The sequence below is a fragment of the Rousettus aegyptiacus genome, unplaced genomic scaffold (assembly GCF_014176215.1).
Source record: "Rousettus aegyptiacus isolate mRouAeg1 unplaced genomic scaffold, mRouAeg1.p scaffold_m13_p_15, whole genome shotgun sequence".
NCBI classification, from domain to species: Eukaryota; Metazoa; Chordata; class Mammalia; order Chiroptera; family Pteropodidae; genus Rousettus; species Rousettus aegyptiacus.
In genome coordinates this window covers 54733965-54759881 of record NW_023416290.1, presented here as the reverse complement: position 1 = coordinate 54759881, position 25917 = coordinate 54733965, and the positions used below count along the sequence as shown (strand labels likewise).

Below are 25917 nucleotides of genomic sequence, written 5' to 3'. Positions count from 1 at the left end.
AATGGCCAAAGCGGAATCCCCCCTTTTACTCCCTATGTTCTTACATCTTCCCTAGGCCGTAAGGAGAGCCTTTCAAGACAAGCCCTCCTCCACGCCACCCCCAAATCTCAAAGGCTCAGACTTATTCTACAATTAGCTCAGCTTCCAAAAGGCATTTGACCCAACCGACCGCTCCCTTCGTCTCAAAACCCTGTTTTTCTAGTGACTCTGCCCTCTCTCTCCATCTCTCAGTAGGTCACCCCTCATTCCAGCCAACCTCATGTTTTCGAAGACCATCTGTATGCCGACTACATCCAAATTATATCTCCAGCCTGTCCTCTGAGATCCAGACTTGATTATCCCAAATGCCTAATTAATATCTCTAATTGGAAGTCTAGCTGGCACCTCAAACTTAATGCATCCGGCATGGATTTTTCTCCCCACTTCTCCCTAATGAGATGCCGTGCCTCTGCTGAAAGCCCACCAGGGGCCCCCTGCCCGTGCTGCTCAGGATCAAGCCCAGATTCCTCGCTGCGGCCAGCGCGGTCCGGCTGCTGCGTCCTCGTCGGCCGACCCCACTTCCCCTTCCCGTCCTCACCGTCGGCGCGTGCGGCCTGTCTCCGGACTCTGCCTCCTGCCGTTTCTCTGCCTGCGGGGCTCTTGCACCTCCTGTCCCTTAGCCTTCCCCTCTTCGCGAGAGTGACAACTGTTGTCCTAGAGTCTCATCTCAAATGCACTTTTCTCGAGAGGTTTTTCCTCACCGCCTCATTCTTTCTGGATATCTTCTTCCTAGCGTGTGTGACCATCTGGAATTATTTGTGTGTTTACTTGTGCGTGCATGCCGCCCCCACCGGACCACAAGCCCCCAGGGGGTGGCGGTGATGGCTGTTTGCCTACAGATGTTACCCCAGTGCCTGACATAGGGCCGGGCACATAGTAGGTGTTCAGTAAATACATATTGGAGTTGAACTCGAATCAGTGGCCCCTGCTGAGCTGACTGTGGGCATCAGCTGACTTGTAGACTCCGTCCACAGGCGAGGCGGGCCCTCGTATGTGTATACGGGTGATGGAAAATGGGTTGGAAGCAAGTCAGCAAAACAAAAGAAAAACTCGTAGATGCAGATGACAGATTGGTGGTTACCAGAGGGGAAGTGGAGCCAGGAGAGGCCTAATGGGTAAAGCCGGGGTAAATGTGTGACGATGGAGGGAGCAAGGCTTTCAGTGCTGAGCTCACTACAGTGCGTGCAGGTTTCAAATTAGAATGTCGTACACCTGAAACTTACGTCCGATTATTAACCTCAATTAAAAATAAATAAATAAATATAAAGAAAAAATCGGACGAGACCCGGGCTTTTCCATAGACCTCGGTCTCTGTGTTCTCGTTTCCCCCTGCTGGGTCATTCCAAAATGCTAGGACTGACAAAGATAATCAGTCGCAGGGGAAGCAGCAGCCTCGGGTACCCGATCCATGTTAAAGCTGATTTGATTTGGGTTTGAAATGGAAACCGTGAGCTAATGCATTTCACAGAGCCGAGGAGAGAGCCGTTCTCTCTGTTAAAACGCCAGGGGAGTGAGCCCTGCGGCTTTCCGCAGGGCCCAAAGCTCCTGCGAGGGCTTCTCAGCAGAAATGTGGGGTTTGGTGCTCGAAAGCAACTACACGGGGTTTCCCGAGAATTGATAACCACGGCGGAGATGGCGTCGCTCTCGACGTGAGGAAGGCCTCGCCAGGCTCGAGAGTAGGCCGCCGGTCTGGGGCTGGGCGGTGGAACTGAGAACGGAGGTTTACAGAGTCCCCGCGGGCGGGTCATTAGCTCGACCGGCTGCAGGGAGCCCCGCCCGGCTCTTCGCTGCCTCTGCTTCTTCATCAGCCACAAGATGATCGTTAGATTCCTGAGCCGCGGACCTGCTTCTAGCTGCTTCTCGGGGGAGAGATGCCAAACTGTGCGCATTTGGTGGGAGAGGAGGCTGGAAATGGAGCTTCCCCCAGTCAGTGTGCGAGCGACGGTGTGCGCTCAGGCCCGTGGCAGGCGTGCTGGCCGAGGCTGCTGTCTGAATTCTCTCGCGACCCCCTCCCCCGTGCCACCCTCCCCTTCGCCAGGTTTGAGGTGGGGGCTGGCAGGGGCTCGGAGCTATGGATCAGGGCACCAGGGGGTACGTTCCCGTGTGCGCCCGCACGGTGTTAGCTTTGGGTGATAGAAAACCAGCTCAGGCTGGCTGCGGCACTCGGAGGATTGCCTTGCTCACGTAGCAGAGGGGTCGGTGCCGGGCCCGGAGGCCACACCTGACCCCGGGAGTGACTGGATTCACCGTTGGTCTCTTTCTTTCTGCCTCATCACTGGCTCTCTCTCCCTCTGCCTTGTCTCAGCGGTGTGTCCCCCTGCTCCGGCTGTATTCTCGGGTTCTCCGTGTCGTGGCTTCCAGAAGCACCTGTCCTCCAACTCCAGTCTAACGACCCCAGGAGACAGAGAGCTTTTCTCCCTGGAATTTCTCGCAAAATCTCTGAATTGATTCCCATTGGTGCAACTTGGGTCGTGGGTCCCGATGGCTGTGGGCAAGGGATTCTGGCAGGACAGACCCACGTGCCCTGACTGCTCGGAGCCAGAGGAGGGGCGGAAGGTCAGCGCTGTGGGAACCACAGGACTGGGAGCTGGAAAGGGGAGCGTTCCCAGTGGGGACTTGGAGTGCAGTCGCCAGAGGAAAGGCTCCGGGTGCTGGCGAGGCAAAACACAGTGCCCGCTCCACCAACCAAGTGACTGCAGGTGGGGCGCGCCAGCGACTCAAGGCCCAGCGGCTTCCTGGGGGTGCTCTCTGTGCCGCTGCGGCTCTGTGAAATGCACCTCGAGCGCACCTCCGTCAGCAGCAGCGTCTGGCTCACCTCTGGGATCCCTCCCACCCACACGTGTGTGTGATCAAAGTCAGCTTCATGTTTCCTGTCCAGGGCTCTGAGCATCTTTGTTCAGCCTGTCCCATTGGGTCAAAGCCAGAATGTGGCCCCCAAGCCCCTGCTTTTGGCCTCCAGCCGACTCTGAAATGCGGGCCTGGGTCTCTGCCCCTGGGGTTGGGCACAGCAGCCCCCAGATCCCGTACCTTTTTCAGCAGAGCAGCACCTGCCTGGGAAAGGCAGCAGTTGGATGGGTGGAGAGGCCGATCCAGAAGGGGGTCGGTCACTGCTTCTCAGGCGAGCACTGGGAGGCCCCTGCCGCTGGCTTCCTTGCCCTTAGACCATTGTTAGCCTCCCCCCAACTCTCTCTCTCTCTCTCTCTCTCTCTCTCTCTCTCACCCGCCACTTCTTCACTGTGTCTCCACCACTCGCCTCTCCTTGCCGACATTCCGACCACACTCGCGTTCTCCTGGTTCCTTAAAGAAGTCTAGTCTCTCCATTCGTGGGGCCTTCCCACATGCTGCCCCTTGGCGGGAACACTCTCGGCGCCCCCTGCTCCCTGATTTTTTTTTCAGGTTAACTCTTACTCATCCAAGTCTCACTCAAAGGGCTCTTCCCCCAGGAAGCCTTCCCTGATACCTCCTCCCAATTCTGCCAGCTTTCTGACTATGCATCTCTTGAGAACCTCACGCAACTCTCCGTGTTGTGTGCGTGTGTGTGTGTGCGTGTGCATGTGTAAGAGAGAGAGAGAGACAGACAGACAGAGACAGAGAACATCTTGCTTTTATCCTTGTCAGCCTCTGTCTTTCTCACTAGGTTATAACTCCCACGAGGGCGGGGACCATCTCGGTCTTGCTCACCACTATCCGTAGCTTCTAGAACAGTGCCTAGCACCTAGCAGGCACTCAGTAAATGTTTGTCGTTCATTCGAATGACCGGGCAATGGGGAGCCGCTGAGGGATGTGACAAGTGAGAATGTGACTTGCCCAAGTTCCCCAGCTGGTGACAGACACCGTTCCGAGGCCCATGCCTGTGACTCTGTGTTCTCCCGCCTCTGCCCAGCAGTGGGGTTCTCCGAGCAGCAGGAGAGGGAGGGCGACCGTGATGACACAGAGTGAGGCCAGGTCGTACGTTGCCGAGGGACGCGGCCGGCTCTGACGTTGCATCTGAAAAGCTGTCGTAGCTCGTCCCCGTCCGAGTCTGCCTGTGCGCAGAGGGGAAGGCGGGTTGTGTGTTTCTTTTGGTGTGAGCAGACCTTGCCTGCTGGTGACTTGCAGTCATTCCCTGTCCCCTCAGAGTGTCCTGTCTGCTTTGAGACTTTGCTTGGGCTTGGGTCGCTCTTATCTCATTTGGTGATCAAGCCCCTGGTAGGACCTGGAGGAAGCAGGTCGACTTACCTCATCATTAGCACACGTAATTGTAGAGGACTGTGGCTCCCCCTTCCCAGGGGCTCAAATGAGAGCATAGAGGAGCGTGACCTGTGCATGAAGGGCAACCTTCACTGTGATAAGAAGGGCAGGTGGCCGGTCCTGGAGGGGACCCAGGAGACCTCGGTCCTTCCGCGGTACACAGAGCGATGGGGAAATTGGGCAAGTCCTTTCACATCTCTGGAGAACTACTGATCCGTGTTGGCAGGGCACCTTTCAGTGGCAAGCAGTAGACCAGGAAAAAAAGTCTAAGACTAGGGCTGGCTTCGGGCATGGCTGGATCCAGGGATGCCACTGGGGTCATCAGGACTCGGTCCCTTCGTCGGTTACAGTTCTATGTATGTAACCACTAGGAGACTCACACGTCTGACACTGTTGCTCTGTGACCTTGGGCAAGCCATTGTCCGCCTCAGTTGCCTCCTGCAGTGAGGATTACACAAACCAGTTCGTGAAAACACTTAGCACAGCGCCTGGCACATAGTAGGGCCTCTTGGCCCTGCCCTCCTCTCAGCTGGCTTGATTCTCAGGATGGTTTTCTCCCCGTGCTGTTCCCAGGGGTTCAAGGTTCACAGCCTCCTGGCTTTCGTCCAGTATAAAGGCACGGATTGGACAAGGGTCTCAGGCTCACTGGTGATGGGCACGTGCTAGCAGCCGGGAAGTGCTCCTCCAAGTGGCTGGAGCTTGGGGAGCCCCTTGGGGCAGAGGTCTGGGAAGCGAGCAGCCTGCCTGCCAGGTCGGGCAAGAACGGAGCGGGGACCAGGCAGGATGGGACATTATTTCCAGGGGGAGATCGAATAAAGAACGAGCCTTGCAAACCCTTGTTTCGCGAGAGGGGGATGCCAGCAGAAAGGGCGGCGATTAACGTGTGTCGCCAACGTAGGACGTGCCTTTCTTTGCATTGCTGTTCCCGCCTGCACCCTCCCATTCAGTCTCCAAGGCCCGCCTCTTCCAGGAAGCCCTCCCTGGCTAACGTGGCCACCACCACTGGCCCCCCCACCCCAGTCCCTTTCCCCTGTCAGTAATTGCTTTTCCATTCTGGGACAAGCATCTCTGAGGAGGTGGCACTGTGCAATGGGAACACAAAAGAGAAGAAGTCGCAGGACCCGCGTCGGAGCTAGTTTGATTCTTCCCGTCTGCTTCATTTCTTCTCCATCCGAGCGGTTACTTGTTCATTCATTTATTCAACAAATATTTATTAAGCACCTCCTCTTTTTTCAGGCATTGCTGTAGGAGCTGGGGATTCAGCAGACAGTGGGAAAGACAGTAAAATCAGTAAACCGACTGTCCCCTCTTACCTGCAGGGGCTATGCTCTAAGACCCCTTAGTGGATCTCTGAAACTGTAGATAGTACCAAATCTAATATATACTGTTTTTTCCTATACATGCACAGCAATGATAAAGTTTAATTTATAAATTGGGCACAGTAAGAGATTAACAACAATAGCTAATAAGTAGAACAATTATAACAACGTACTGTAACAAAAGTGATGTGAATGTGGTCTCTCTCTCGAAACATCTTATTATACTGTGTTCTCCCTTCTTGCGAGGACGTGAGATGAGATAGTGCCCGCGTGGTGAGAGGAAGTGAGGTGCTCAGAATGGTGCACAATTCCAAGCCTGTAAATTCTTTACTTTAGGAATCGAGCATGTAATAGTTTCGGACCACAGGCGACTGCAGGTAGCTTAAATTGTGGAAAGCAAAACTCCAGATACGGGGGGACCCCTGTAATAATTAATGGAAAAAATTTTTCAATGGTATGTAATTTAAAGAAGTAAGTCAAGGTAAATGAGAGAACACGGGATCGAGAGCAGGGTGGGAGGAAGGCCCTGTGGAGTGCAATGTGAGGATGACAGACAGGAAGTCGAGCGTGAAGAGGTCTGGGCATCCCAGGCCAGGGGAACAGCGCGTGAAAAGGTGCCGTGGTGGCCCGCTCCAGGAATGACAAGCAGCAAGGCCACGCTGTGGGAAGGGAGGAGGAAGGTTTGGGAAGTGAGGTCAGGGACCAGGCCCGGTAAGGCCTCGAGACTGTGTCAGGGTGTCAGGGGCTCCGATTGCATTCTAAGTGCCTTGGGGCCGTCACTGTGATTCCTTGTCTGCCCTCCTTGGTGCTCAAACACTGTGCTGTCCAGCATGGCGGCCCCCGGCCACATGTGGCTGCTGATTCGGGATGCTTCTGGTCTGAATTAAGATGCCCTAGTGGTGTAAAATGTACCGGTTTTCAAAGACTGTGTGTGAAAAAAAAACCATTATCAACTGTGTCATTAATCATTTTTCTATGTTGAAATGATAATATTTCGAATATCTTGGGTCAAATGACGTTTATTATTAGAACCAATTTCGCCTGTTTCTTTTTACTTATCTTAACACGCGACTGAAAATCGAAACCTACGCGCATGGCCTACTGTATTCTATTTCCGCTGGCCGGCGCTGCCCTCGGAGGGCCTTCGGCCATTGCCGTCACCTGCCTCTTGGCTCGTCCGCGTCCCTCCGTGAGGACTCGCTGCATCTCGTTGCCTTGGTGGCTCTCTCCCTGGCACGGGATCTTCAGGCGCAGTGCTGGTGCTCCCCCGGAGTCCCCTCCGCCCATGTTCCCGTGTGCTCAGCACCCGTGACTGCTCCTCCCAGGGTGTTTTGGCTGCATGTGGGTCAGGGCGAAGCGCCGGGAGCACCCCGGGAGCAGCCCTGAGCCAGCGAGGGGCAAGGCTGGGGAACAAGAGCTGCGGCCCCCGTGCCCCGTAGGTACACACTGAGGTGTGTTCTGTAGCCCCTCCCAGAGGTCCCCAATAGGGCTGGACCAGCGGCCTCAGTGGTACCTGCTCTTTACTGCACCTGTATGGCCTTCCTTCCTTTCTCCTCTCTTTTCCCATCTGTCTACCTGTGATCATTTCCTTAAATGTTTGTCTCAGGCTCTGCTTCTGGGGGAACCCAGCCTGAGACCCGTAGGTGCTCAAGAGAAGAAGCAGAAGGATTGGGATCACCTCTCTAGCACACCGCTGGGTAAGGTGGGGGCGTGGCATGCACGGGGCCAGGCTTCCTAGCTAGTCAGCCCCAATCTCTAGATCTCTGAGCCAGAGGGCAAGGAGCAAGACCATTGTTCCACACATGGGGTGTGGTGTCTGGCAGGTCCCAAGTGTCTCCAGCTGCCACACCCAGAGGGACAGTTGAATCAGCAGCTGAGTCAGTGAAGCCACAGCTGCCCAGATGAGTGCCGTGCTCCTCTGTCGGCCTGGCAGTGGGGCCCGGGAGTGTCTCACAGCCGGAAGGAGGGAGGGTGTGTCCAGCACATGCCATCAGGTGGAGTGTTTATAGGTATAATGTCGTTTTTCTTAGACCACTTCTGACCTCACGCAAGGCTCCAACGTTCTGGACACCAACTGGTGTCCCACGATCCATTCCATTCTGACACTAACTACTCAGATTTGTCACGGGCTCCCCAGGCGAGAGGCTCAGTCCCACAAGACTGGCCCCACGGCAGGGGCCAGTAGCAGGTCCCAGGGGCTACTTCTGATTGACAGGCTATGAACTGGAGGTTGCCACACCCCCTTCTCAGGTTCCATAATTTGCTAGAATGACTCACTGAACTCAGGAAACAGTTTGCTTATGATTCCCAGTGTATTATAAAGCCTACAACTCTGGAACAGCCCGGTGTTAGCGGGTGTGCGCAGAGCTTGCATGCCGCCTCGGGCCTCCCGCCCTCCCCGTGCGTTGCTGTGGTCACCCCCACAGTTTAGGGGTCCCGTGGAGGTTTCATTACGTAGGCCTGGTTATTAAGTCATTGGCCACTGGTGGCTGAACTCCAGCCCCCTCCCCTCCCTGGAGGCCTTTCTGGTCGCTGTCCTGAAGGGATTTAGCCCCCTACCTGGGAGTCATCTTATTAGCCTATAAAATACACTCTCAGCATTCCGAGGATGCCGAGGTTGTTAGGAGTTCTGTGCCAGGAACCAGGGACACAGACGAAATATTTTTTTTTTATTATTCCACGGCATGGTATTAAAGAGAGCCAACGAGGGGCATGAAGGGAGACCTGGGACTGGAGAGTTGCCTGGATCGTGGTGTGTTACACGTTGACATGTGTATCGTAGGGAGGGGAGGATCTCACTGTGTGGTACAGGCATGCAAAGCACCTACTGTGTGCTCGTGTCGTGCCCAGGCCAGGGCCAACATTGCAGCCAGATTAAACCCTCTCAGCCTCAAAGCCGCTCATAGCCACTGCCAGCTTAGATGCTCCCCTCGCTTTTAGGGCAAAGGCCGGTTCCTCAATGTGACCTCCTCGATGGCCCCTGCCTCCCTCTCTGGCCTCAGCTCCTGCCTCTCCCAGCGCAGGTCCTTTATTTACTCTATGTGCATCATCTCACGTCCGATGCATGGGTCAGACCCCCACCCACCTGTACCTGCCGTTCCCTCTGCCTGGACCACCCTTTGCCAGCCATCGGGCCGGCGAACTCCTCTCAGCATCACCTCCTCCGGGCAGTCCCTCCTGGTTGTCTCTTTACCATTGCCCTGTCCCTTCTCCATGTCCCCAAAGCATGCAGTCATTCAGCAGACGCGCATTGAGCACTTACTACATCGAAGGGACTGCACAGCTAACTAAAGGTGTCTGTCAGCACCGTTGAAGTGCCGGACACCGAGCTAGGCCGCCTGATCGTGTTATCTCATTCGGTCCTCGTGGCTGCCCTGTGACAGAGGCGCCAGTTCGAACCCCATTTTTCAGAGGCGGAAACTGAAGATTAAAGAGCTAACGGAGATAGTAAATGACGGAGCCGGGATGCACAGCCCACGCAGCTAGACCCCGGTACTGCTCGGCACATCCTGCAACCCTCTGTTTACTCTGCCTCCGTGGATCCGTCAGGTCCCAGCAGGAAGCAGATGGCACGCTCGAAATAGGATAATTTAAGCAGAGTTTAATAAAGGACTCGTCTGAGACGTGTAGGCAACGGGTCGGGAAACCACAAGCCACGGCGGGGTACCCCAGGCTCCTCCGAAGGGCTGAAGGGACGAGGGGGGGGACGCCTCTGGGGAGGGGATGCCTGTGGGGAGCAGAAGCCAGAGAGGCAGCGTGCGACAGCCCTCAGACAGGAGCCTGGAGAGGAGGGGAGCAGCCCCGTCCTTATGTGTTCTTCCCCCAGCCGCCTTCCCAGCAGCTGAAGCCAACCAGAAGCCCAGGAGCCCCGGGATGTGCTGGGAGCAGATCAGGCCCCTGGAGTCCAGAGCAGGACAGGGGAGGCAGCGGGTGGGCCTGGCGGGCCACCTGCATGCTCTCCGGTTGTCTGTAGGCTTCTTGAGGGCTTAGCTCAGCGGGGCAGGGGGTGGGTTGGGCACATCCCGTGGAAGCCGGGCCACCATGGCACAGGCTGGGATTCGAACCGGGTCAGCCTGACTTTGAGAGCTGTGCTGCTTCCCCTGGCGGGAACCAGGTGATGATGAAGGCAATTTGCTGAGCGGGGCAAAACCTGCAATTTATTAAAGTCAACAGGTATATAAGCTCATTAAAAAGCAGTTATACCTAAATAATGTAGCTGCTATAGACCAGAAACTTGACTCTAACTAAATGCCTTTTCGCCTTCTGAAGAGGAGACTGCAGTATGTGAGAACAGGACCCCAAAACTTTGCAGTCTCGGAGTTCGTGATAGAAGGATCCGGGGTTGGAACACTAGAGCAGAAACTACTTCCCGGATCAATTCCGTCCCAGGTCCACGGTGAATCTTTTCTGGCTGGTGGCCTTCAACTGTGGCGCGGTTGGAAAGCAAGTGAACTTGGAGTCAGAAGAACTGGATTCAGGTGCTCAGTAGCTACTCGGTGGTGGGCAGGTTCTTACCGTCCACACAGGTATGCTCTCTGTACAGGGAGTGTTGAGGATGAAATGAGAAATATTCGAAAGCCCCAAGTCCCTCACCCGCTACCTTCTAAGTACTAAACATATCAATTTTCTTCCTCCTTTAATCTGCTTAGCTTTTCCCTACTTAAGATCAGTTGATATTAGTCTCCCTCTTCCATGAATATGCATGTGTTGAAATCAACCTTGGCAAAGATCTGAAAGCTCAGAGGGCAGAGGATATAAGGTCCCAGAATGTAGGACCATCTTCAGGCTAGAAGAGTTAGCCCCTTTGTAGCATCATAGAATGTAAAAGACGCCCTGGACTAAATCTTCTGTGTGTGTGTGGGGGGGGGGGAGGTCAGTGGGTACGCATGTTTATATGTATTTATACTCCATTATATTCCTCAGAGAATAAGTCAAATTGTTTTATAAAATATACCAGTCAATGGAAAGATACAAGCATAGAATGTGTAACATTCAGGAGGACAGACAGGCTGGAATAAAGACTAGGGGTGGAGTGTAGCTGTGCATACCACAGGATCTTAGAGAGTTGTTACTTTGAAACTGCAGATTTCTTCCTGAGCTTTTATACACATGATATATGCAGCAGCATTTCTATGAGCATTATTATGTGCCTTTTGGTGAACATACATATGCATTTCTGTTGAGTTATATACCCAGGAGTGATATTGCTGGCTCATTTTATTCTTTGATTTGCACTGACATCATCAAAGCGAATAATAATTGTAATAATAGTTTCATGGAAAACAATGAAGATTCACACATGGAGCAAAATTTCAGTTCTTTGGATTGAATGAACATTTATGGGAGATAGACTTTGTATTCTCACAAATATTACCTTATTTAGTATTCGTGACAACCTCTGAAACTGTCATTAGCCCATTGTAGAGATGAGGAAAGAGGAGGCTTCTGCCTAAGGTCATGTAGTTTATAAATGGTAGCGTCAAGATTTGATACCAAGTCTTTTGACACCTGAACTGTGCTCAGCTTTGCCATTGCTGCTTTACTTAAAAAATTTTCATTTTCTGCAAAGCCTTGGAGCACTAGATTTATTTTTTTTAATTTTATGTAATTTTTGCTGGTCTGATTGAAAATCCTTCTAAAAGATCTGCCACCTGGCACGGTGCCTAGAATACAGCATCGTGCATCAAACTGCCTCCTGATTAGAAAGGTTCATCATTTGAATATCACTTCTTACTGAGGCTGGCATCAGTTGAGCAGAATGATTTGCCTTCATTAGCAGGCACATGTATTTAGAATTTCTTTTTTGTGGGGGTGTGTGTTAGCAAATTTCTACAGTTTTTTGATGGTATTTTTTTCCCTTCTTTGTAGTCCCTTTTCACTATGCCCAGTATAACTGCTCTGTTCAGTTCGGTGAAGGCCTAAAAACTGGCTCACCAAACTTGTTAGAACTGAATGTAAAGTAGGAGGAAATGGGGGCCAAGTGAGACATGAGAGGGTGCTCCTGGAATTAAAATGCACGTGTTTTGGTGCACGGACTTTGTTGAGATGAATTTGGCTCCCTGGGGATCTGTGTGGTTTGCCACCTGGTTCCTATGTTCTAGGGGAGAGAGAGAGAAAGAGAGAGAGAGAGAGAGAGAGAGAGAGAGAGAGAGAGAGAGAGTTAGTTCACATGCATAGATGTGTACTCTTAGAAAAGGAAAAAATAGGGTAAAAATTCAATCCAAGGTCTTGAGGAAGGACTACAGTTAAGTTTTAATCTGAATTCTCTCTCTTGTCATTTACTCGCACACATACATAGCATGCTGTCTGTAATACAACATAACGGTAGAATTCTTTTACCCTCTTTAGGAATATTTGGGGTACCTCTCACCATCCACAGTGTGTACAAAATCAGATAGAAAGAAAAAAAAAATCTACAGAAAGAAAAAAAAAAAAAGAAAAAAAAACAGTGAAAAAAATCTTTCCTTCTTCCAAATGGTTCATCTTCACTTACGTCATCGTGGCTTGAATTCTTAACCCTGATGAGAAGGAAGGGGGAAAAAAAAACCCTGTTCTTGACCCCGCAACACTGACTAATAAATATAACATCTATCTTATGTAAACAAATAAGCCAACAACAAAACAACGGTTCTGTTTCAATTGTGGAAAAGCTGCTGCTGTTTGTTTTTCTGGCAGAGGACATAATTCTGGAATTTTAAAGGGTTGCCTCTGATGGACTGGGCAGAACACTGACTTTAAAGCAAAGAATCCTTAAGCTTTGTCATCTGACTTCTTGTGTGCAATCTGCCCGGTCTCTTCTCCCTTCGCCACATTGTGCAATGGTTGTATAAATAAACTTGCTTCCTCAGGAGCCCGCTCTGTGGGAGCCTGGTGGCTCCTTGGTGGCTGTATTTCTGAAGCAGTTCCTGAGATGACGTTTAAGTGCTCGCCACGTGGATTGTCTGTACTTGGTCAATTGAGACCAGTCTTTTCGGTGATTCTATAACTTCACAAAACAGGCCTTGGTACTGTCTTCAGAATATAATCCAATGGAATCTCCAGCCCTCTTAATATACAATCTGAAACCCAGAGGACAAGTTGGGGAAAATGGCTCTGGTAGATTTTTTTCTAATTTGACCACTTTTTGAGATTAGCTATTTTGGGTTCAGTCTTAGTTGGTTCAGTATGTTCGTAGGCCTAGTGTACAAGTTAGTATTAAATTTCTGTAGCATATAAACAAAAATTCAAATAACATTAGCAATTAGAGTTTTTTCCTTCTCTTTCTCAGACCGAACAAGTCAGATGGTGCCTCCATGGTTATCAGGGACCCAGGGTGTTTCTGTCTTTCTAGCTTTGCCATCTTTATATCACCTAATGGTCCAAAATGGCTGCCAGGGCACCAGCCATCACACCTGCATTGTGGGAGGCAGGATGGACAAAGAGGAGAAGAATGCCAGGGGTCCTCCTTTAGCCAGATTGGGTCTTTTTAAGGCACTTTGCCAAAAGCCCTACATGGCACATCGGCTTACATCTCACTGGCTCGACTTAGAAACACAGCCGTAGCGGCTGCAGTGGAGGCTGGACGACGAGCCTTTTAGCTGAACACATTATCGCCCTAAATCAAACGGAGTTCTGTTACTGAAGAAAGGGAGACTAGATAAGAGGGGACATAGCCAGTAGTCCCTACCGCATCCAGCAAAGGACTATTTGTACAAAGTGTGCAGTATGGTGGAAAGAGCTTAAATTCCAAAATCAGATAGACTTGTGTTGGAATCTGAACTCCTCCGCTCAACTACGTGCAGGACCACTTGCCTGAGCCTCGGTTTCCTACTCCTTAAACGCAAGGAGAGTAACAGCTACTTCGTAGAGTTGTCATGAGGTTTACACGATTTGCAAATATTTTCTCCCATTCTGTTTTGTGTATTATCCAACTTACTCTTTATCGTCCTTTGAGGTAGATGTTATGATTCCCATTTTACATATTTCCTACTGTACAAGAAGCTGAGGCTTCGAGGCAGTGAATGGCATGTCCCATTAACTGCGAAGATGTCACCGGAACCCAAGAAAACATTAGCCAGGGCTCTTTTAGTTTTATTGGGAGCAGCCCATCTCCGACCAGCTTATGCTAATAAAGAAGCATAGTCGCTCATGTACCTGAGAAAGGATGGGCTGGACTGGCATCAGGCACGGGATGGGTTCTTTATGTCCAGTGATTCAGATGATGTCACAAGGACCTCCTTCCCCCCCCTCATCCGTGATCATCTTTCAGTTAGCACCATTCTTAAGCAAGCTCTCTCACATGTGGCAAAGATGGTTACTAGTAGCTGAAGGTTTACTAAGGCCTTTGAGCTGGACCTTCTAGAGAAAAGGCACATTGTTCTTTAACCGAGATCCATATCAGTGCTCCATAAAGCTCCCTGATTGGCCTTGCTTGACCTTGCTTGAGTTTAATGCCTGTTGAAATACCCATCGATGCTGTTTTCAGGAGTCTGGAACACTCTGCTTGGACGGCCTGGGTCCAGCTCTCTGGTTGGAAATGTGCAGACATATAATTGACGGTCTCCAGAGACATATGTGAAGTCATAATTTCTGAAGGAAGGGGATGTATAGGGCAGACAGAAAATAGAGTCAGTGTCCTATAAAGTGTCTGAACTGCGAAGTTCAAGATGCTGAAATTAGTTGGGGGTAAATGAAAGTTAATTCCCCCAACCAAATATTAGGAGAAAAGTCAGTTTGTTCACAAAATATAAATGAAAGATATTAAAGATGAGCCTCTCTCCATCTAGCCAACACTGAGTCCTCTGCTGTCCACTTAAACATAGTAATTTTATAAGTTAGTTTGGAAAATAACTCTGAATCTCTAAGGCCAGAGCAAAACGACTCATTTTTCAACAACAAAGAAACAAAATAAAAAACAAGCGGCAAAAGCTAGATGCGTCTGTCAGAAGGTTGGCTAGCAATTGTAGAGTTGTTTTTGTTTTTTTGTGTGATTTTTTTTTTTTTAAATTAGAGCCCCTCCTGTGATTCAGAATGTTCACATTCAAGAAAGACGTTAACCAAATAGCATATGCTAAGAAAACTCTGCAGTGGGTGGGCAATTTTCCTTTTTCAAATAGAGTAATGTCCTACATTTGACATAATTACAGAGAAATTCTGTTATAATACAGCTCATTGTTATGTAGTTCCGAATACACTTGCAGGTGAAATCATGTTTTTGTAAAGCAACGAGTAGACACTGTGATAGATTTGTATAACATAGGGGGCCCCCAACAGGGGCCCGATGACCTCCAGATCTGCAAGTAGATCTTGAAGGAGAACTGGGGGCCTCGTGGTGTTTGGAGTTGGTTATTACACTGATGTCAAAAGAGAATTTATTGAATTACGGGATGTTATTGCCCTAGGACCTCAGAGAGCTTCTGCCCCAGGCTTCTGGTTTTAACTCCAAGGAAAATGAGGCCGAAGAAGGCAAGATGGTCTGTCGGAGGCGAAGGCCTGACCTCCCTAGCGGGCCAAGTTCCGGCTCAGTGCTAAAGTCACAAATAGCTGTCATTTATCAGACGTTTCTTCGCGAGTAGTATTTCGGATGATCAGCAGTTTTGAAAAGTACTCATAAAAATAATTTTTAACTGGAATCTGGACGAAGCAGAGAGATGGCTGTATATGAAATGACCTTTTTTGGGACTTTACATTCATAGCTCACGTTATTTTAAAACCACATTCATTTTCTGTTTGAATTCTGTGAGCATTTCATCAGTTGCACTGAAAACTTCTATCTCTGCCTACATGTGTGGATAGAGGCTATGTCCTGTGTACTTTTTTTTTTTTTTGGCTCCTGAAGAGTCTAGCATAGTACCTGTTTAGAATACAAATAATGACATTAGTAGCTAACATTTGTGGACCATTCACTGTCTACCAGGCACTATGCTAAGCATCTAGCAATGATTATCTCATTTGTACCTCACGACAACCTTGTAAGGTTCTTACCTTTCATAGAGGCTCTTAAAGAAGGGTACGGGGATAGGATGGGAGGACTTAGACAGTCCATCCACTGACATTGATTGCCCCCCGCTTCCTTGGCTTTGGGGAGAGCAGAAAAGAAGAGAAAAAATAAGAGGATGAAAAAGGAGGTAGAAGTGTATTACTTCGGTCTCAGTGTACTCAGTCTTCTTACTCAAAATTAGGGCTGTCTGTTAAGTGAGCTTGTGTAAAATTGTATGCAATTACAGTTTTTAGACAGCAGACAGATGTCTATATGCATCCCGTGATACCGTGATGCGGAGACCAATATAATCCATTCTTATATGAAAGTTTCAGGTGTTTTTCTGATGACAAGGTGTTTAATCCCTCCCTTGCAAGGTAACTGGGGAAAGTGAAGGAGCGGGAGACCCCTTGGGAACCAGCGAACCTGGGATCTGGCCCCCGTTCCCCACACACCCACCGGGTATTGCTGGACAAGTCATTCGACCACTCGGGTATTTGTTTCCTCATCCCAAAAAGGAAAGGATTGGAAACCGCATTATCCTTGAAATTCTTTCTGGCCCTGGTGGCTTGTGATGATGTTAGATGACAGAAGAGACTCCAAACATCAGCATTCCTCTTTCTAATTCTCCTTTCCCAGTTCCTCTCACTGCTCCCCATACCCCGTAAATGTTTGTTAGTTCATTGATTGATTGATTCATTCATTCATTTATTCTTCTCTTTATCTATTCAATAATTATCTCTTAAGCACCTGCGGCTCGGAGGTTGTAACAGTGGATGGATAACCCCCTGATCTCACGGTGCCTTGGAAAATGGCGCCATGGGAAGGAGTCACAGAAGAGGCATGTTCTCACTCTTGAGGTAGCATAGAAGCAAGAGAGCATGGTCAAGTGTGATAACTAAACTCAAAGCAAAACAAATTCCTCAAAACAAGAAAAGAAACCGGGATGTTCTTTAAGTGTTTCTCATTTTTCGGATTAATGTTTCTTTTTCAGAAATAAACTGAAGTTGGTTTAAAATCCCTCACTCCTATAGATTGCATGTTTTTAGGAATCCCACATCACACCCCGTGTTCTCTTTCCTGGAGGCTGTTTTACTTAAGTTAGAAATGATGCAACTCATAAAAGTCAGTTGGTTCAATCCAGATCGCATTTACTGGGGGCTCACAGGAGACCTGTACTAGACGGTGCCTTCTGTGGGAAAGAAAGGGCCTGCAGGGTTGAGATTCAGGCTGGCTGTGAATAGCAGTTCTCCACTTATTTACAGCGACCTTGAGCAGATTGTGTATGTCTCTGAGTTCTCTTGACAGAAAGCGTGGTACCTCCCTAGGCTACTGGGGAGAAGTCAAGAGGTGGTGCTTACAAATGTCAAGCCTGGGCTCCAGGATCCTCCTGTCCCTCCCTCAGTTCCTGGGGGCTGTAGGTGATGCAGAGGAGGATATGATTTAGTCCCCCAGAGTCCTCGTGGACTGACAATCTGGGAATTTTGTAGTGCAGGAGACTCAGCAGGTAGCTCTGAGTTCTGAGCCAAGCGCTGCCACTAACAGAGCTATTTGTTGCTAGAGAGGTCCTCAGTCTGTTCGTGTGTACGTGGTCCGAAGTCCCTCTGAGCCATGTCAACATCCTCCTGTTGCTTATACAGAGTGACAGAGGCTGCATTGTAAATATCCGTGTGAAAATTAATCCCAAGGAGAGGAATGACACGGGAGAGTGCTCTCCAGATCAGACCGGCTTGCGGTGCGGTTGGGTTTGTGATGAGTCCCCAGGAGGAAAAAAAATTACGCACAGGCTCCAAGAGAAAATTATCCCGGGGTTGTGGACCCGTTGTCTTGCATGAGCATGTAGAACAGGGTGGCTAATCACGTGCGATCTAACTGGCCATTCTCGCTTCACCGCCCGCCAGGCTGACCGCCAAGCTTTGGTGTTCTCCCGTGTATGACATGTGGATGGGATGGCCACCTGCTTTATGTGGTTGATACACGTGTGGAGTGAGGACAAGCCTGCCGTGACTCAGAACAGCGCAGGGCGTGTAAGCCCAGCAATCATTAGCTGGTATTATTGTTTTTCTTTGACAAAACAGAAATAAACTCCTGAGGTCATTCAGTCGATATTGATACTGTGAGTCTGAGTCTTCTGGGTTCCCAGTTCTCTGCCTGATTTTTTCCTCTTACCTCCATCATGAGGAACAACCAGAGAGTAGGCACATTAAACAGAGTGTGGTTTTTGTCCCTCCAAACCATGTTCTCTACTTTCTGAGAACACTCTAGTGGTTTTACCTGGAGTATTTAAATTACATACATTCGGGATGAGAATAGTTTTTTCGTTGTTGTTGTTAACATGAAATTGCATGAGTGCACTTGGAAGCACTCGTCCGAGAAAAATGGAAAAAGGAGTCTAGCTTAGGTAGAATATGGCAACAGGCGCCTGGCAGCAAAACATGGAATCAAGTTCATTCCTCCCCCCTCCCCCCATCCCCCACAACGCCTTCCTTTTTCTTCTACGACTTCATTAAGATGATAAGAAAGAAATTCATCAGTTATCAGGTGAAATAAGGAAATGGGAATTCTCCCTTTGGTTGCCCGGGGTGGGAAAAAATGTCTAACAGAGCAGCATGACATGAGGTGTAGTCAGGAGACCCATCTCACAGGCAGCGGGGAAGGCTCTGGATGTAGCCTGCCGGGCTCAGAGCCGTCAACTGGCGGTGCGATTTCTCCGTGTCTCGGTTTCCGTCATTGTCATACCTCCGTATAGGGACCGTTGCTCGAATGAATTCAGACCCTGCAGAGATAACCACCCCATGCAGTGTCTGGCCTGGGGAAGGACCTCAGAAAGTAGGATTTCCTACCTCAGCAGCCTCGGGCTTCTCTCTGGTAAATCTGGGATAATTATTCTTACCTCGTAAAGTCGTCATGAAGTTTAAAGGGGGATATGTGTGTCCCAAATCTATTCCTAGCAAAAATGTCTGTATGTAGCAGATGTCAGTACCTTTTTTTTGAGATGCAATATCAAAATTTACATCTCCAGATAAGGGTTTCAGTGTCCCACAATATCTGAAAGGTACAGTCTACCTGTGCTATCTCAGACCCTGCTAAGCTCTTTATCTTTATGTGCCTTGGCTCATGGAAGCCTCAGAGCGCGAGACACGCACCATCACTGCCCCCATTTTGCAGGTGTGAAAACCGAGGCTCTGCATGGCAGAGGTGTGAACTCAAGTCTTTCTCATACCAGACTCAGCCTATAACTTACACTCCTGCACAATCAGTGCCCTGTTCTATGCTCCAGAAGTATCCTTGCTCAGAATATCCTTCTTTACAGGAACTGTGTTCTGTGAAAATGAGGCTTTAATGGCCTCAACTTCTGGTCCCGATTATTCATCCTATTGGCTCTAGATACTGTTTATTTACTTCCCAAATCCAGGACCCTCACCAATGGATCTGAGCTGGTAAAGGATATGTATGAGAATAAGCGAGGTCTCTGAAGATGATTCCCAAATCCGAGATCCTAAACGTTGGGAATTGCTGTGTAGCCTCCCTCTCCCCCTCTTCTTTCCTCCTCCAGGTGACTAATTTAGAGACATAGCTGAGTCCTGGAATGAAAAGAGTTGTATTTATAGTCATACTTCACATTAAAAGGGAGTTCAAAGGGAACTAACACTGGCTGATTCTTCACTATGCATCAGCTGCTTTATCCGCATCTTCTCGTTTTATTCCACGTAACAACCTGTAGCGCGGCTTTATTATCACCCTAATTTTCCAGGCGAGAAAACAAGGCTAATAAGTGACGGAGCAGAGAGTTAAACTTCAATCCATGTAATACAGAGCGTGGTCTCTTCCCACACTGCCCCATTGTCCTTTCGTGAGGGTCGCCGTTCCAGCCCATCGCGTTGGAATGCTGGCCGGCACTGTTGATCGGAGTGCCGATAACTCCTCTTGGTTTCTGGTGCCCAGAGAGCGCTCCAAACGCCACATCGCCACTCTCCTCGACCCCTGGTGCGTTGTCAACCATTTCGCAAATGCACCTCCTTGGTTGTTAGGCAGATGGGTGCGCGTGACGCCAACAACTGGAGATATAACATAGCCAGTTCCCTGAGGACAGTGGGATCAGTAGTGCCGCTGCTGTCCCTGAGAATAAGCCACTACTACTATTCTTTCTGCCTCTTTTCAAGGAGACAAAAAGCATCCCGTGAGGACCACTGTCTTACCCCAGTCAGCGGTGCTCAGAATAAGAAACTGGCCTGAGGAGTCTAAGGGAGCTGAACAGTCTTTGATGGGGATTATGATAACGACAAGATGATGCCTGCATTGTACAAAGCCGGCACACACAAGTGTGTGCATGCATGCGTGCATGTGTGTGTCCTAACTCTGGAAAGGATGATGTGTATTTCTGAGCAGCTCCACACAAGGAAATCCAGCGTTTAAGTCTTGCCCACATCAGACTCTGTTCACTTTCAGATATCCAGAAATGGTTTTTGAAAAAGTGAGAGGTACAGATGGTTTGCACTAGGGCGTGGTTTCAAATTTAAAGAGGATTATGGCCCACAAAACCCAGAAATGGTGGGTAGGGGTGTGAACCTTTGAAATTTTAATTGCAGACCAGTCTGAGGAGATACGTACTTACTGGGACACAGTATCACGTTGTTCACATATTCTTTTCTTGGCCGGAGGAGATGGGGAGAGGAGTGGATATATAACATAATCTTCAAATGAAACTGAAATAACCATTGATGGCAGCGGTTTGAGCTCGCTGGTGAATTCGGTCAAGAAAGAAATGCCTGGGTGTTTGCCATCATAGTTAGCTTAGCTTATTGCAATAATCTTTAATCCTCGCATCTGTAGAGCTGAGGGTATGCACAGATACAGATGGTCATTTTGACACACCCACCCCTTTATTTTATAAGTGATGGCCTCAAGGCCCAAGGTGATAGCATCGGTTATGAGGAGAGAAAGCTCTGGAATCCAGGGCTCCTGGAACAGAGGCAGTTGTTCATTGACTCTAGGCTTATAAGAAGGGCTCATATTTATCCAGTGTTTACTGTAAACCATCCATATAGGATGGAAGGAGCTACTGGCCCAGCAGAGGTGACAGGCATTAGAGGACAACTTGGAATAGAGGGATGAATAGAATAAATGCGAAATCAGAGTCTGGATTGATTTCTAGCGTAGAGGAAGGCCTTCGTGGAGTGGGTGAAAACTTAAGTGATGGCCATTATGCTGTCAGCTGCTCCATTGTGTAGCATGGGGTCACTGAGGCTAGGAGAACTTAATTAGTGCAAACTAGTAGTGGGCCATATGTGCTCCAAGTCACAGAACCTTCCAGATGCTTGATGGCCTGGTTAGTATGTGGAAAAAGAGGCAGGATTTTCTTCGGGTGGCTCATACTCACACAGACCGCATGCTGTTCCCCACTGCACAGGAGCCAGTGACCTCCAGGTACAGATCTTCAACTGCCTGCTCTGGTCATCTGACTATCTCTCCAGAGCCTTAAGCAAACCAAACTTTTAAAGTGCTAACAAGGAAAAAGCGGGTGCCCGTTCATTTACCTGTTTTTTAGAATGCCTCTCAAAGTTGACTCCTCAACACCTCACTCTGCCAGTCGTTCGCATACGCCGCCTCATGCACACCTTCCTTTAGTTAGCCGAACCCTCGCCTCCCTGACGCTGACGAGCATGTCACTAGCGACGCAGTGCCGGGGCAGGACAGTCAGCACAGGCAGACGAAGCAGTGCCGGGGCAGGACAGTCAGCACAGGCAGACGAAGCATCTTAAACTCTCAAATTTTCTGTATGCAAAGTACTTTCTCATCCATTATCATTTATAGTAGCCTGATACACTATAGCACCTCCATATTTCCTTTACCTGCACTCCCCATTAGTTGGTTGTTCGCTACTAGATGATCAGCTCTTGAGGGTAAGGGCATTGTCATTTTTACTGCAGGGCCCATGGTAGGCCCTTAGTCAGTATTCATGGACAGGACGTGAGCTGATGCATTTCATTTTCATTTGACAACTACCTGGCCACTTCTCTGTGCCAGGGTTAATGCTAGGACAAGGACCCTGCTGCCTTGGGGCACTGCAGTCAGGGCTAAGGACTAGGGAGGGGACAGACCTTAACTATGCAGGACAGAGGGAACTCAATCCTCTGGGAGGCTCAGGGCCAGCCTTCCACCCCAGGGGGGCGCATTTGGGAGATGAGTTTGGAGGTGGCTATGGATGGCTGCTATTGGCTCCAGTCCAGCGTTGCTTCCCAAGGGCCTAGCGTGTTTCTTTTTTCTTTTTAAACCAATTTCATCCGCAATCAATGGTAAGAAATTAAATGGATTCTTCCGACTAAGTAGATTGAGCGAGTTAGAAAAATAGCCATCTGCCATGGCCGAGGAATGAGCAATCTGTTGGTACTTTTTCCGCAGAAATCTGGCATCAGCATGGCATTGTACACCATTTGCACCTCGGGAAATGCGTTTCACATCCCCTGACCCTCGTCTTTTCCTCTGGGTTAAAAAAAAAATCGTGGAAACGAAAGATTAAGAAATTGTAAAAAAAAAAAAAAAAAAAAAAGCAAAACCCTTCATTTGTCTTCACTTAGCATTTTAGCGACCTAAGCAAATTACACAAAAGTAGCCTTCCAGCGGCGGTGAGCGCCCTGCAAAGGGAACGAAGGCGGGAACCGGGCGAGCGGGCAGCCGCGAGCCGGGCACCGGGAGGGCTTCTCGCTCCGGCCCGCAGGCCGCCCCGCGCCCCCCACGGCAGGAGGCGGCTCTCCCGGCCGCGCTTCCTGCACCCACACGGGACGAAAAAGGAACGCGCACAACTTTTTCTGGTCGCCCTCCTCGTCCAGCGCTGGCGTAACGAGCTTGCTGAAGTCAGCGCTCCGGGGGCGGCCCGCGTTGGAAGGTGGCCCCGCAGGCGACGCGCGGGCGGGGGCGGGGCCGCGGGCGGCGGGGGCGGGGCCGTGGGGCGGCGAGGGCGGGGCCGCGGGCGGCGGGGCGGGGCCGTGGGGCGGGGCCGCGGGCGGCGGGGGCGGGGCGGGGGCCGCGGCTGGGGAGGGCGGGGGCGACGGCGCGTGCGCAGAGCACTTCCTTGTTTGTCCCCGTGACGGTGGCGGAGCGCCGCCGCCCGCTGCCCGCCCGCGGGAGCGTGTGCCCAGTCAGTCAGTCAGTCGGTGTCCTCGCCGCCGCCTGTCAGCGCGTCTCCGGAGGCATCGCCGGCCGCCGCGAGCTGCGCGGCCCGATCTGCCCGCGCCGCAGCCCCGCGTCCCCTCCCCCGCCGCCGAGGAGCCGCCGCCGGCATGAGCACAAGGAGGCGGGTCCCCGAGAGCCCCCAGCCTCGCGCGCGGCTCGGAGTTTGAAGGGCCCCGCGCCCAGCGCCGCCGCCGCCGCCGCCGCCCGCTCCGCCCGCCCTTTTCGCCCGCGGCCGCCGCCGGGGGCAGGAGCCGCGCCGGGCCGGCCGGCGCGTGGCGGGCTGCGCGGGGCGTTCATGAGCCGCCGGGCGGCCCGCGGCCCCGGGAGCCTGCGCCGTGACTCACCCCCCGCCCCCGCTTGTGTCTCGTCCCCCCCGGCAGGATGCCGGACCAGATCTCCGTCTCCGAGTTTATCGCCGAGACCACCGAGGACTACAACTCGCCCACCACGTCCAGCTTCACCACGCGGCTGCACAACTGCAGGAACACCGTCACGCTGCTGGAGGAGGTAGGTCGCGGCCCGCGCCCCCCGCGCGCGCGCCCCTGCGGGGACCCCGGCCCGGCCGCGGGACCCCGCGCTGCCTCGTTGGCGGTTGGGTTCTCTTGATGTCTGAGCTGGGGAAGAAGGGGATGTTGGGGGCCGGGGAGCCACACCCCCTCCGCGACCCCAGCCCCGTCCCGGCTCCCAGGTGAAGGCGGGACCTCGGATGTGCAGACCCCTGCCCCACTTGTCCGGGCTCCGACCCCTGGGGCTGGAGCTGGGGAGAGGACTGAGCGAGCTCTGGACACTCCCAAGAGGAAGAGGGCAGTCCTCGTTCCTTCCTATCTTGCACTCTTCCTGGGTGCCAGACAGTCTTCACGGCGCTTTCCACATCATTGTGACCCTCTCATAACCCGCGAAGTAGGTGGTGTCAGGCCACTGAGGGCAGAGGGAGGCTGAGCAATATGGCCAAGGTCACCAGCAAGGGACGGGAAGATAATCAGTGAGTGAAAGCACCTCTCCATGGCCCGGCAGGCTTGGCTGTATAGGCAAAGGAGGTGGAAAAATCCTAAAGGAATGAGAAGGAACTCATTCTGGACGGCCTCCACCCCAAGATTCCTCTCCTCTAGTCCCGGTGCCTGAAGCCCTGGGTGGAAAGAGATCTATGCAGACAGGTTCCCCCTCCTCCCCCCCCATCCTCCCAGGGTTTGGTTATGCTGGAGGCTGCTGCGCCAGCAGGACCTGCCCGCTCAGCACTCACAAGCTGGGAACGGAGACCTGAGGCCGATGCTGCCTAGGGAGGCCTGGGGCTGCAGGAAGAACAGCCCTTCTATCTAGACCCTCCAGGGACCTGGCGTGGGTGTCTGGGGACAGGGCCAAGGGCATAGCGATTTCCTTTAAAACTGTAAGTGAATTAGTGATAGGGCAAGGTGGTGGGTAAAGAGGAACCCACAAACCCAAGAGCTGCGGAAGCCACTGAACCTCAGTGAAAATAGGACATTTGTCCTGGAACTCTGCACCATCTGTAAGTGCCATAAAGCACCACTCCCCTCCAGACAAGCCAAACCTATTTCAGCAGAAAAAGACAGCATTGGGGGAAGTTGGAAAGGCAGAGCGTTTTCTCTGGGTGGATTTTCATGTCGTTGGTTTATTTGAGGTGTGGGGAGCTCTTTCTGATTTAAGATCGCCGTGGAGAAGCTTGGGCTTCTGTGGGCAGATTGCTTTTGGTATGGGCTTTGATACTTGCAGACCAGGTTACAGGCGGAACTGGTATTCTGAAGCACAGGGGCCCTAAATTATAGGAGCAGAGAGCTTTCTGGTGGTGCTCGGTCCCCTCTCACTCAGCCGAGTGCTGCAGATTAGTCTGAACATGTTATGCTGGGTGAGGATGCTTCTAGGGTTCTTTCTGAAGTTAATGTTAGGTTATGAAACTGAATATTGAAATTCAGTTAGAGAAATGTTACCTAACTGGGCTTGCCTGAAAGCCAGAGGTAATTTTTTTTCTTTTTCTTTCTGTGAACTGTCAGTTTGTTGCATTGGCCTGATGCTTAGTGTCTGGGATTAAATGGAGTTGCCAGGCATTGCCCCCCATGATGTGTCTGTCCTTCCCTTAATTGTGATAAATTGGAACATGCTGATACAGGAGCATTTTGCATCCTTTTTTCTGAACTAATTGTATGTGCCTTTAAAGGATGTGACATTGATTAGACTGAGCAGTTATTTTCCTTCCAGATAACTTCTTCAGCGCCTGCTAATGGAGCTGTCAGTTATTTTAACTTTCCCTTTCTGCACGTTCAGATAGGTTACTGTATTCTATTTGGGTGGGATGTGATAAGGGTGCGTAGTTGGTGATGCTATTTGTAGGGGTACGTGCCCATCTTTCGCAGCAACGCCAAGAGATAGGATTAATGTTAAATTACTTGCAGCTGCTCTTGATCTTAGTTTGGGGTAACTAAATTTAAAAGCGAATGCAAGAGATGCTAGTGTGTGTGTGTGTGTGTGTTAGGAATACTGTTTTGCAAGATTTGGTAGAAAAATAGATCCAATCATAGTACAAATGTGGTCACTTATGAACTTGAGAAGGAATTGGAACCAGGCTAGAAGTTCAAAAGTGTCGCGTCAGAGGACGTTGATAATACTCATGTTCTCAAAATGTAACAGTAAATGTTTCCCTCAGAATGGCACAGTAACTTGGTAATTCTTTTTCTGAAATTGAGTATAGTACCGGTCAAGAAGTCATTGTCCCCAATTTGTATCTTTTTAAGTCCTGAATCATGGTGCATGAGTGGACCCATGAGTGAGTGAGTGCCTTTTGCATAACGTGAAATATACCTTTTAGTTTCTTACTGATCACTGCCACAACTGAATTTATATTTTCCCCCAAAGCTTATATAGAAGGGGCACATTATCATAAATATCTTAAGTAGATAAGAGTTCAGGTCTTAAAAAAGATGAAGGTTAAGGTTATTACCTTCAAAATATAAGAAAAACGTTCGGGGCAAACCACAAAATCTTGTTGGCATATGTTTCACAAGTGAGATACTTGGAAACTTTAAGAATGCCGTTTGTGTTATCTTGTGGTTATTCTTAGGAATAGAACTTTTGGGTACTTTTTTGGTGATGTGGAAACTCAGGAATAGGAATTAATTTGGGCAGCTTGACATTCTTTCTTTTTAAAAACATTTTTCTAGTTCTAGTAATTAAATGTCTTCCTGTTCA

At 50.3% G+C, this 25917-nt stretch overlaps 1 protein-coding gene across 4 annotated transcripts in view; it reads left to right on the top strand.

The window, feature by feature from the left end:
- ASAP1 (ArfGAP with SH3 domain, ankyrin repeat and PH domain 1) overlaps positions 1–25917 on the top strand; it is a 265358-nt gene that overhangs the window by 34603 nt on the left and 204838 nt on the right. For all 4 annotated transcript variants that reach the window (XM_016119801.2, XM_016119799.2, XM_016119800.2 and 1 more), the window contains exon 3: positions 23100–23226. In XM_016119801.2, coding sequence (XP_015975287.2) covers positions 23100–23226 — 127 coding nt within the window. The remainder of the gene's footprint in view (positions 1–23099; positions 23227–25917) is intronic.